The sequence below is a fragment of the Ictalurus punctatus genome, chromosome 13 (assembly GCF_001660625.3).
Source record: "Ictalurus punctatus breed USDA103 chromosome 13, Coco_2.0, whole genome shotgun sequence".
In the NCBI taxonomy this organism is placed as follows: Eukaryota; Metazoa; Chordata; class Actinopteri; order Siluriformes; family Ictaluridae; genus Ictalurus; species Ictalurus punctatus.
In genome coordinates, this window is record NC_030428.2 from 3,154,967 (window position 1) to 3,168,181 (window position 13,215).

Below are 13,215 nucleotides of genomic sequence, written 5' to 3' on the forward strand. Positions count from 1 at the left end.
CCTTATAGAAATGCACAAGCCTATCAACAGCCTCCGCTGGACTTAGTCTTCTTCCTCCCTGAAGAAGGTGGCAGGAGATGCAACAATAGCAGGACAGATGAAATGTCACTGTCCCAATCTGAGTGATATAGTGATATATATATAGTGATATATATATAGTGATATATAGTGAGATATATATATATATATATATATATATATATATATATATATATATATATATATATACACACACACACACACACACACACACACACACACACACACACACACAATAAAATATAAGAATACAAGAAGCCAGAGCAAATCTCAAACTATGACATCACAAATCATGCCTACCATTTTCAGATCCTTGTCCCCCTACTGCACTGAGAAGACACTTCATTTCTGCTGTTGAAGTAAGAGACTTGGCTTCGTTGATGATCTTGTGTTTGAATGCGGTCTCCCACCTCTCAAGCAACTTGTTGGATGTTTCAGCATTGCACCGCAGAGCAAAGTCCTGATTTACCTAATGATTAAGCATATTTCAAGATATACGAAAGGCTACTTAGGACTTTATTAATAGTTTACATCCAAAATGTATAGTGTGCATGTGAGAAGATTGATAGGCTAAGAAATCATGAATGTTTGAATGAAGTTAGATATTATTTGTGACACAGTTCAGGTCTGATAATGTGCATTGTCTTAATAATATGTACTGAGTAGACATAGAACCGATACAACTGAATATATTTTTTTAAATTTTCTCCCATTAAAGCCCTGGAAGCCTGAAGAAAAGAATTACATAGTTGCTGAGTGTTATGACCCAGTCTAGGTCAGGCCGCAGCATAGAATAAAATAAAAAAAGAAAAGGGTCGGCGAGACCTAGATTGCGTTTGCTTTGTTTATTCTCCAAACGGAGCACCTTTTATATACACAGTGGTTTCACTCTTCAGAAGCCTGCCAGGCCAAAATAGTAAACAAAAATACCTTCTAACCTACCACAAGAAAACTAACTAAACTACAAGAAAAGAAAACAAAAATACACCATCTTCCCTCACTCCCTAGCTAACCCAAAAACAGGAGAAAAGAAGAATCAACATAAATGGCGCCAACTTCCTACAAACCACTCTTAACCGTTCCCTATTTACAGAGGCGACTATTAGTGTGTTAATTAACAAAATAATATGTACATATATACACAAGTATATCACATGAATCGTAACGGGGCAGAGCATAAACAAAGTCAAATCAGGCATAAGGTCATACACAGGCGAAATGGTCACACACAGGCGAAAAGCACTTCTCTCTATACACAAAGCAATGGCAATCATCTGCCCTGGGATGGAGACTGACGAGGCTTAAGTATACTTCCGGAACTGTGCAGGCAACCAATCCTGTCGCACAAGGCCGGAGCAGGTGTGGACAAGACGTGATCATCCACTAGCAAGCCAGAACGTGATGCATGCAGTAGGCGGGGCCTAGAGAAGGGGGAGGAGACAAAAGAAACCCATCCCACCACCGACATAGACACACAAATGGCACATAGAGCAAACAGAAATACATTGGATAATGTAACACTGAGAAACAGACAAAGTGGTAACAGCTTTAACTTGGAGCAATCTGTTTAGGGTTTGTAACAAGTGTCTGGTATTATTTTGATTGTTTACAATAGCCGGAGAGAAGTAAGATGATCTTTCATTTTCCATTAGTGCTCGGTGATCACCCAGAAGATCCTTCCACGCTTGATAGTAGACATTCAGTCCAGTAAGGCGCCAATTGCGCTTGATTTTCTGACATACAGCCTTTCTAGAGCGCAGATTGTTATTATACCAGGGAGCAGAGCGAGCGACCTTACGTGACTTTAGGGGAGCAAATGAGTCAAGATTACTAGCAAGAGCAGAATTTAACTGCAAAACTTTCTCCTCCAGCGATGAGGGATGCAGATCGCTTAAGGTGGTAACAACCGAATTGGAGAAAACTGTCTGATCAATAGACTTCCACTTCCGGAAGGTTACTGTTCGGATGGTAGTCTCACTTGGATGATACAGTTCCAGATTAAAGAAGACAGCTGAGTGATCAGACAGTCCAATGTCAACAGATGAAAACTGCGATACAAACGAGCCGTTTGCAATCACGAGGTCCAGGGTGTGGCCCTTGTTATGAGTAGGGTCAGTTACAAACTGTGTGAAGCTAAAACAATCAATTAGCGACAGAAATTCCTTAACCACCACAGAGTCACTCCGGTCCACATGAATGTTAAAATCTCCCACAATTAAAATTCTGTCAAACTTCATTCTCAATATTGACAGGAAGTCAGCAAACTCTGACATAAAAGCTGCACGTGTCTTAGTCTTAGGTGGTTTATAGACTGTAGCAATGATGGTAGATATAGGAGCGGAAATGCTCAAGACCAGACATTCAAATGATGAAAACTGGGCAACGGACACAGAGCTTATATTGAACTTCAGGTTGTAAACCACAATAATGCACCCGCCTCTGCCAGATAGCCTATGGAGGTCAAATGCTCCAAACCCCGCTGGAGTGGTCTGATTAAACATGAGCCTATCATTTTATTTATGCCAGGTTTCGGTTAAAAACAACAAGTCCAGCTTTTTATCTATAAGAAAATCCTATAAAAGCAGCGCCTTGTTATTCACAGACCGCGCACTGAATAATGCGGCATAAGCCAGGCTCTGAGGCGGAAACGACAGTGGTTTAATCTCCATGTGTGGAACCGATATTAAATTAGTGTGATCAACACCAGTATGGAGCAGTTTGTTGGTATTACGGCGACAGGTAGGGACAAAGATGTTAGGAGAGGATGAGACAGCAAAACTGCGCCTCAAAGATGGACATATGGTTTAGGACGTAGCAATCCAGCGTCTCGACAGAGTTTGTAAGAGTCTTTGGCTAGACAATAAGAGCTTTGTTTTAAAGACAGAGGCTGGTGTGTAGTGTATCTTAGGGCCATGGTCGTTGAGTGCACACTCACAAGGCCAAGGCGTTGAAGCTCCGGAGCGCACTGCTAGCACAAAGTCATACAATCCACACACACAGCCGGACCGAGGCGTTGATTCCGCGATGCACGCTGCAGGTTATTCCAGGTGGAACACAGAAATAAAAACAACAGTCCAAGGTATATAAAATGGCACCACCACATCGCAATTGTAATGGCGCTAAAAACAATATAACTTAAAAAACCTTGCAGTTACTTCAAGTAATATGACTTAAAAAACAAATGAAAGCAAACAAAATGGTAACAGGAGCGGCAGCAAAACGCGCCAGCGTACACTGTCACCGGAACCGGCCGGAAAACCACTCCGGTCTTATCTACCAAAAACATGCCAGTAGGTGTATTGGCCAAGAAAAATTGCCCAAGTGGTTATTGAAAGTGATTAAGTGTGAGTTCTCTGCTGTATTTGTAGTTTGGTGAGTTACTCCATTCAAGCCAGTCTATTAACATGAAATGTAAGTTGTGGTTTATGATAGCAAACGTGACATCAACATTATGACGGCAGACTGAAAAACAGTCCCTATTTATGTAGTACTGTGATGACCTCTTCAGTACTATAGTACTGAAGCCTCTGTTCTGTGCCTTTTTACTGTCATGGTGTGCTTGCAGATTACCTCTCTCATACAGTACTGTATGTCCACCATATTTGGGACCAGCTTCTTTCCACAAGTTGTCAGGACCCTCAGTATATCTAATATATTGTCAACCAATCATCAACACACTAGTGACTTTAATCTCTAGGCATGCTATCTGCATACCTTGTATTTTTTCATACGCGAGAATGTTACTATGTACTGTCTATCTACACTAGTATTACCAGTTATACAGGTACAGTGCCTTGTTCACTTTATTCCTAATGCTCAGGTACTTCTACTCTTCTACATTGACTCATCACACACCAATCTACTATGCTGAGGATCACTGTACACACTGCATTATATTTAATGTATTGTGTTGTATTTATTATATTGTCCTTATTGTACAGACATCTGCTCAGCATTTATTTATTGTTTTGTGCTTTGTTGTCCATTTCGCACTGACACTTTTTCTAATCTTGCACATGTGATGTGTTGTCCCTTCTGTAATGATGCACAAAGGCATCGTAAAACATGATTTCATTCTAATATATAATTGTATATAGCTAGAATAATAATTATGTTTTGCAGTCACAGTGCATCCAAATTAAATCAACTTTAATTACATGAGAGCTAGATTCTGTTGTGATTTAAAATTTATCATCATAACCTACAGTATGTGAATTTGTTTACCCAATCTCTCCTATAAAATAGGTGTAGCTATGACAGCAGTACATGCTGAAGCACAGCTTGGCACGTTCAGTCTTCCAACAACAAGGTCATCCAGATACAGTAGCTACTGGGGGAATAAAAAAAACATCACAAAACAAGTCTGTGAAACAAACAAAGATTGAATACACCATACAACATATGAACCCATATGAAGACCTTTGGGTAGAATTTTTCCATGACCCAGTAGTGAAACAACTTGTTTTATTTTGGATTCCCAAATTTAAAATATACACGATATGGCCAAAAGTTTGTGGACACCTCACCATCACACCAATACATTCCCCTCTGAAAGTATTGGAATGGCAAAGTCAATTATCATTTTTTTTGTGCTTTACATTCAAGACGTTTGGGTTTGAGATCAAAATATGAATATAAAATGAATAAATAAATTAAAGACAAAAGATTGATATAAAACAACAGATCAGACTTTCAGCTTTCATTTCCTCATATTTACATCTATATGTGTTAAACAACTTACAACATGCCATCTTTTGTTTAAACACACCCATTTTTCAAGTGATCAAAACTATTGGAACTATTGGAAGTGATGAACCTGTGTTTCTTGTTACCCAGATTTGCTCTGGGAAATTCTCTGAATGTTGACTCTCGGTATGAGCTCTGGGTTTCGCCTGTGAAGACTGTTGTTAAAACAGGATGAACCAACATGAAGAAAAGAAAGCTGTCTATAGGAAAAAAGCAAGGCATTTTGAAGCAGAAAAAAGATGGAAAATCAATCAGAGCAATTTCACAAGCACTGGGCATAGCCAATACAACAATTTGGAATGTCCTGAAAAAGAAAGAAACCACTGGTGTATCAACAACCAGACATCAAACAGGTCACCAAGGAAAACATCAGCATTTGATGGCAGAAACATTGTGAGAGCTGTGAAGGAAACCCAAAACAAGTCAGTGACATCACCAACAACCACCACAGGACAGGGGTGAAAGTACCACAATCCACCTATTAAAGTATACTTTGATTGCAGAAATATAGAGACCATACCACAAGATGCAAACCACTCAACAGCTGTAAGAATTGGAAAGCCAGATTGGAATTTGCAAAGAAATACAGAGATGAGCCACAAAAGTTCTGGAACAATGATTAGCCTCTACCTAGGTGATGGAAAGGCTCAAATGTGGAAAATGAAAGGATCTGCTCATGACCCAAAGCATACAAGGGTATCAGTCATGTATTGTGGAGGTAGTGTTATGGTTTGGGCTTGCATGGTTGTTTCTGGAACAGGCTCACTAATCTTTACTGACAATGTAACTCATGATGGTAGCAGCAGAATGAATTCATAAGTCTACAGAAACAGTCTGTCTGCCAATTTACCCTCAATGACCCAAAACACTGCCAACAAAAGACATCATCAGGGGAAGGTTTAAGACTGGCCAAGTCAATAACCAGACCTTAATGCAATTGAGCATGCATTTCATCTCTTGAAGAGGAGACTAAAGGGAGAAACCCCGCAAAACAAATAACAACTGAAAGATGTTACAAGGCTGAAAAAGCATCACAAAAGAAGAATGCAACCATTTGGGGATGTTAATGAGTCACAGGCTTGATGCAATTATCGTAAGTAAGGTATATGCAACCAAATATTAAGCGTTATTTACTTTCATTTTATTTTAATTTAAGACTATCTGTTCAAGTACTATTGCTCACCTAAACTTGGATGCCTGCCATCAAAGGTGCCATGTTCTAAGTTTATTAACACATCTAGATGCAAATATCAGGAAATGATAGCTGAAAATCTGATCTATCATCTCATATCCATCTTTTGATCTCAAAACCAAATGTCTTCAGTGTATAGCAAAACCAAAGAATTGGCCTCGTCATTCCAGTACTTTGGGAGGGGACTGTATGTGCTTTTGGAACATACCATTTCAGATTAATTGCCCCTTTGCTGTCATAATGGCCTCCAATCTTTTGGGAAGGCTTTCAACAAGATGTTGTTGTGGGGATTTGCATATTCAGTTAAAGATCATTAGTGGAGTCAGGTGCTGATGTTGGGCAAGTCAGCACTACAGTTTATCCCAAAGGTGTTGTTCGTCTGTTTTTATGTTTTGTTTGTATTTCTTTTGTGCTGGAATTATGACCTGTGTGGTGCATTTGGACCAGCAGCACTTTTGTGCTGTATGGCAGAAATTAGGCCTGATCACCATGTGCTGTGTTACACACTCTATTTCGAGTGTGTGTGCAGGGTGAACACTTGGTGGGTGCATGAGTGCGTGTTTGAAAGTGTTATTTCCATCTCCTTGAAGCCTTTTTGGCCTTAAGTGGCCTGTGTGGGTTTTTGTTGTTGTTGTTGCCCCCCCTCTCGGTAAGCCTCAGCCCTGTGAGTTTTTTTTTTTAATAATAGTTGTGCATGTGTATGTGTAACGTGTATGGAAGATATTCCATAAATTTACTAAATAGAATTACACAAAAGGAAATGTATACCTGAAGTGACTGTCTGGATGTGTGCATCTTCCCCTTTAATTTTCTGACTGTAGTGGATAAATGTTAACTTCCTGTCTTTGCACCTCCTCTTCCCTTTCCACAATGTGTTTTCATGGGAGAGTTAGGATTGTATTTAGCTCTGATAAATCTAATTTCATCTTTGCCTTAAAAATTACTTTTAAACTAATATTCTTTTTCTAAATCATATTTACTGCATTATATTCCATGTATGATTTATTATTTTCATGTTTTTACTTTAATTAGGCTTATGATTAGTTTTATGCATCATCCGTATGTTTTTTGTCATTTATGTTAAGTCTTTATATTATTTTACCTCCTTTCTGCCCCTTTAAGTAATGTGTTTTCATGGGAGAGAGAGAGAGTAAACAAAGATTCAACCCAGTTGCCATCCGCATATTTATTTGGTCACAAAAAAAAACACACAATGCAGACTACAACCAGTTACATGTTTTATTTATTTATTTATTCATTTATTTATTTATTTATTTATTTATTTTTATCTCTTTCTTGCTAATTATTTAAGACTTTTCCTGAGGTGGTTCCATGATTGGGACTCCAAAGATTTTAATATAATTTTAACCTTCCATTGCACAATGCACCTTGAGATTTAGACTAAGACCTAGAGTTAGTTCTCTGGACAAATTTACCAGGCTGGCCTAGTTCATAGTTTGAGAAAAAAAAAAAAAAAAACAATTTTTTAAAAAAATCTATTTTTAATTATGAATTAAATTTAGTTGTTTCATTTATAAATTTAGTCATTAGGGGTGCCTTGCCACATCAACATGGACCAGAATCTCAAAGGAATGTTTCCAACATCTTGTGGAATCCATGTCACAAAGAAGTGAGGCTGTTATGAAAGCAACGGGAAGTCCTACCCAGTATTAGTGTTCCTAATATAGTGTTCAGTGAGTGTACATCATAATGCTTTTAAGTTACACTTAAATTGAAAATGTTGGGAATCAAGCAGACATAGACCGTACATGCCATAACATCACCCCGACCCCACCACCCACCTGACCCCCCCCCACCACCACCACCACCATATATAAAGATACTACACAAAATATTGCACAACAATCGCAGTCCCTCACGCTATAATAGGGCTAAAATTTTCTTCATTTTGTAGTTATTGTTGGTAGTTGAAAATTTTCTTTAAGAGAATAAATGCAGTAATTTAATAATGATTTAAATATTGCACATGAATGCACATTAATTTAGGTCTGATTGAAACATTCAGTGGAAACAAGTGTCTAGACTAAACAAACACTCTGATTATTACACTGTTGTCTTGGTAGACAGGGACTACAAACACCAAAAAAATACATAGCAGAGGAGCGCTGTGCTGATGGACAGAGTGTGATGAAGTGTGCTTGCTGATGAAGTTGTGTTTGCTGATGAAGTTGTGTTTGCTGATGAAGTTGTGTTTGCTGATGAAGTTGTGTTTGCTGATGACGTTGTGTTTGCTGATGAAGTTGGTTGTGATGTCACAACCCTGCCATTTAGAGCCTGAAGTACTCTGTGGTTGTTGGTGATGAAAGGATCAGCAGTTGTATTGATGTGCACTGTGTTGCTGAAAAGATCAATCTAGTAACGGAAAGAATACATTTAATTGTGTTTAAAACTGGTCTTTGAAACTATAACTATAATCCTAATCTCAGAAGCTTTATTTTTTACATGCTGATGTGTTGCTGTATTAGGCCAGGGGGAAAAAAGCTTCTTGGGCAAACTATGATTCATTTACAGTTCCTGCTGATGCTGTTTATTAATGGGCAGAAATAAACAAATAGTAAAATAATCATGGAATATTATGATCAAATCTAACTCAGCATGGTTCTGTGTTAGTAACTTGACTGTACTGCCAGAGAGTCAGTGCTTGGGCTTTTGACCAAGGCTGTTACCGTTCAATTGCTCAGATCCTCAGATTGCTCAGATTTAATACTACTTGTAATAAAGTTGCTTTGGAAAAATGTCTGTCAAATGAATGAATGTAATGAAATAACATGCAGTGAACTAAATATCAGCACGGTGCATAATTTGAAGACTTACCAAATCTTTGCTGACTTTGACTGGGTCTTTGAATACAGTCCATACCACAATTTCATTACATGGTGGTGTAGTCCGAGAGCCAAGGTAACGGTAATATTTAGTCCGGTCCACTCCTTGAAGCAGACTATCTACAGTAAGTTGATTCATAATGTCAAATGAGTCACCTACAATGAAGAAAAAAAGGACATTTTAGTATTAAAGTAAGGTGTTGTTGCTGCTATTTTTACTTAACCTGGCAATTAAGAAGAGATTAAATAGTTTAAATAAATAGAATGATTTCACAGATGATCATGTTCGCCTGTCACACATTATTAATTTTACAATGATGCCCTAAATCCAAGTTTGTTTCAGTTTGTAACAGTTAAGTAAGGTGTAAGGAATTTCAGTGCCTGCTGGAAACAAATTAGTTTTGATCTGGTGTTTCTCAATCCAAACACCTTACGTTCCTCTCTCCCACACTGTAAGACTGATTGGAATTGGATTGGAATTACAGCAAATGTCCTAATCATCAAAGTTACAAAGTCTTTGATGAATTCAACGTACTTGTCACATGTGCTTTGTTACTGCTGCTATTGTTTTGAAGAAGTCCTTTTCCTTATAAAGGTAAAGGAATGGTGGACAACTGGGCTTTGCAGGAGTTGAAGTACTGATGCATGTAGCATTTTCTTGGGATGCATTTGAATCCATCTAAAACATTTTGGTTTAAATAACTGTGATGTACTATAATGGAATTTAAACTGTATGTCTCTACACCTGTGCTGAATGACCAATTGAATGACACATAACCTGTAGATTATCATTGATCAATTTTCTTTGGTGTGCAAATAAGCAGCTTCTCAATCGGTTCACTACACAAGAATTATATCTGTACCTTTTTTAGAAATGTTTGATAAGAATGAGGTGAGGTTCTTCCAGCTCTCTGGTTTGCCACTGTCATTGGTTGCCTAAGAATATAATAATAAAGAGCCACAATGTAATAACTACAAGTTGTCAGGGAAACAAGGCAACTGTGTAAGGGTAAAGCAAGGACTTACTTCAATGAAGAAACCAAGAACAGCATATGCTGTTGAGTCATTGGCAGCAGCCACGGATACATCAGACCTAAGATTTAGTATGTGAATCTGAAAGAGAAAAACACAAATACAATATAAAGTTTTAATTAATCACTGAGTTTAGAATATCATTACAATTTTTTATACCAACAGCTGCCTCACCTCCATTGCATATTGTTTGCCATCCACAGTGTGTTCAGATCCACTGAAAGAGGAGCCATTGCCCCAGTGAATGTGGAACTCTTTGGAAGTGTACGTGTTCTGAAGGCCTCCTCCTGACACGCTCATCTTTTTACCATCAAGCTCGATGTTGACTGAAGAGGCAAAGAATTTTCAAATCAGTGTCTCATTTGAATTTATTAGCAATATCTACCCAGGGGTGCCCACTGTAGCCTCAGATTCTTGGCTGACAGGAGTGAAACCCAAACCCATCATAGTGCATTCTAAGATGCCTTTTCTGCTCTCTGCAGTTGTAGAGTGGTTACTTGAATTACAGTAGACTTCCAGTTAGAGTCAAACCAGTCTGGCCATTCTCTTATGACCTCTCTCATCAACAAGGTATTTTTGTTTTTCACATCACTGTGTGTAATGTCTGCAGACTGGTGTGCATGAAATTTCCAGGAGATCAGCAATTTCTAAAATAATACTCAAATCAGCCTATCTGGTATCAACCAGAGAGATCAAATTTTTCCCCAGTCTGATGTTTGATGTGAACAATAATTGCTTTTGACTTGGATTCCAACACCTTGATATTTTTCTTCTTTAGCCATTCAGGTATCAATTTGCTGGTATGCTTGGGATCATTGTCCTGTTGAATGAACCAAATTTCAGCCCAGCTTAAGCTATTGGACAGATGGCCTCATATTTGTCTCAAGAATATTCTGCTATAAAGTGAAAGCTTTTGTTATATGAACACACTGATCATACCATTGTACATATGCGATATGTACATGGGCTACTTGCATAGTTGGACTGTACATTGTTGCTTTCTGTATATACTGCTGAATATCTTAAATTCATTGTCTCAGTGACTGAAAGTTTCCCAGGTCCTATGGCTGCAAACAAGCCTAAATTGTCACCCTTCCACCACCATTCACTACCATGGCAGGTGTTTGTGGTGATACGCTGTTTTCAGTTTTTCACCAAACATGGTGATGTGCTTGATGTCCAAACATATTCACCTTGGTCTCATCAGCCCAAAAGATGTTGCTCCAGAACTTTTGGGGTTTATTCAGATGCAATTTTGCAAACTAAAAAAATGACTATGTTGAGGTTTTTTGTTGTCACCTGAGGTTATTTACTTGTTCATAGAAGTTGCTGAGGACCACACAATTGTAATTTATGACCTGATAAGAATTGAAGGAGGGTGTACTTTCTTTTCCCCGTGACTGTATATATAATAAACTAGGTGGCATGATGTTTGCCACTGAAAGATTAAAAAAGTAACAACAACAAACAAGCAAAAAGCAACACAGGTTATAAAGTATAAAGTCAACCTGGACCACGAAGGAACACTATCTCATGTTACAAACCTGAGTCATCTTACAAAAAGACCTCACCTGACTTTCCAGTGTTGTTAATGTTTTGGAGGGTGGAGCTATCATTAAAGCCAGTGAAGCTGAAAGCTGTCAGGTTACTATCAGCCTTCACATCAGCAGTCACAATATTGATAGGAGACTGACGAGTGCCATTGCAATTGAATGTTGCTGTAGTAGGCCATGTGGTTGCATCTGAGGAGAAACCCATCATATAAAATTACAAAACAAGCACAGTGCAGAGCAGAATTAGTCTATTATTCACATCTTATTTGTGCCAAGTTCCAATTTCATGCAAAACCCCCTAACTTATACTCTTAGCTGTGTCTCAGATTGTTTCATTGCTCACTTTCACTGTTTACTATAGTGCTTATAGTATGTAGAGCTGCACAGGTGAGCAGTAGCTACATTTACATGTGTCTGATTACATTCCCTACCAGAAACTGCATGTATGCTCTATGCATCTCTGTTTAAGTCAAGATGTGCCCCTTGTGCAAAACGATATGGTCCTGTGAGAAAATACAGTTCAGGTTAAAATAATTAAAATAATATGGGATGAGAATTGGCCTTAATAATGTTAGCTCCACATTTAATATTCACCAGATACTTAGCAAAGCAGAACATTAGGTTTTAAAAATTATATATAAGTAGTCAATAGCTATAATTAGTGGATCAGCTTGCAGAGAGGGTTGGAATGTGTTTGGGATTTTAATATGGTCTGTTTAGAACAGGATTTGACCAAAAAAAACAAACAAACTTATTTTGCTTCAATGTAAATATATATTCATTTATCATACATTAACTGATTAATAAAAAGTAACATTAAAAAATAAGTTAAATAAATAAATAAACAAATAAATAAATAATAACTTTTATTTATTAAAATTAACTTCAAATGTGCATGCACATCTGAATAGCTACACATTTATAAACTTGCCACCATTAATCACTTTGTATGATTTAACATGCAACATTGTTATTTTACAGATTTGCAGTGAATATTTTTTTATTTTTAACTAAGTGAGTTTCACTAGATCCTATTTTAATACTTTTATAATTTGAAATTAGGAATTTATTTAATTAAATATAAGCTATGCATCTATACACATATATGCACATTTCATTACCGACACAGCCCTCTTCTGCACATATAGGGACTATTTTGATACACAGACTATGCAATCAGAAAAGAATTAGCAACTTGGTAGAAAAAAAGGATACTTACTGCATCCTGGTGAGTTATAGCAGAATTCTGAAACTTAAAAAAAAAAGATTAGAACAATGGAAGAAGAAGAAGAAAAAGAAGAAATGTCTAGTGTAAAATTAAAGGCAAATTCAATTTGTCAGTAGTAAGTATAGAGCAGTCAAGTCACTCACCTTCTGAGTCTTCACTATAAACAGTGGATAGCAGACAGGCGATGAGAAATGGCACGAGCTGTACATTCATCTGCATGCAGTGATTAAAGAAATATGCAAGACAGTGTTTAAAGAAATATGTCATAATGTCTTAAAGCATCCTGACTGTCGTCTTTCGAATAAAAAAATCTATATATTAATAATATAAAAAATAATATTCAAATTTGTTCTTTTAATAGTGCAAATCTGTGTCATAGGCTATGGACAATAGATAGTAGTCTTACCTTTTAACAGTGATGTTCAACACTACAGCTGAGCAGAATTCACACTCAGAAGTCACACTCATTCCCTTCTTAAATATATCTCAAATACTGTGAGTGTGTCACGTGACTGCTGCCAACACTTATGGAATTTCAAATGGATAATCTGATCTGATAACAGATGACTGCTATCTTATGTC

At 37.4% G+C, this 13,215-nt stretch overlaps 1 protein-coding gene across 1 annotated transcript; it reads right to left on the reverse strand.

The window, feature by feature from the left end:
* Nucleotides 1-7,805: 7,805 nt before the first annotated feature.
* On the reverse strand, nucleotides 7,806-12,846 carry LOC128634481 (carbonic anhydrase 4). Its single transcript, XM_053685101.1, has 9 exons — nucleotides 12,777-12,846; nucleotides 12,625-12,657; nucleotides 11,424-11,594; nucleotides 10,027-10,178; nucleotides 9,847-9,933; nucleotides 9,684-9,756; nucleotides 8,813-8,976; nucleotides 8,227-8,350; nucleotides 7,806-8,136 (listed from the first exon to the last, which is right to left on the reverse strand). Exons 1-9 carry the CDS (start codon nucleotides 12,844-12,846, stop codon nucleotides 8,069-8,071), a joined length of 942 nt encoding a protein of 313 aa, XP_053541076.1. The 3' UTR covers nucleotides 7,806-8,068.
* Between the last annotated feature and the right edge of the window lie 369 nt (nucleotides 12,847-13,215).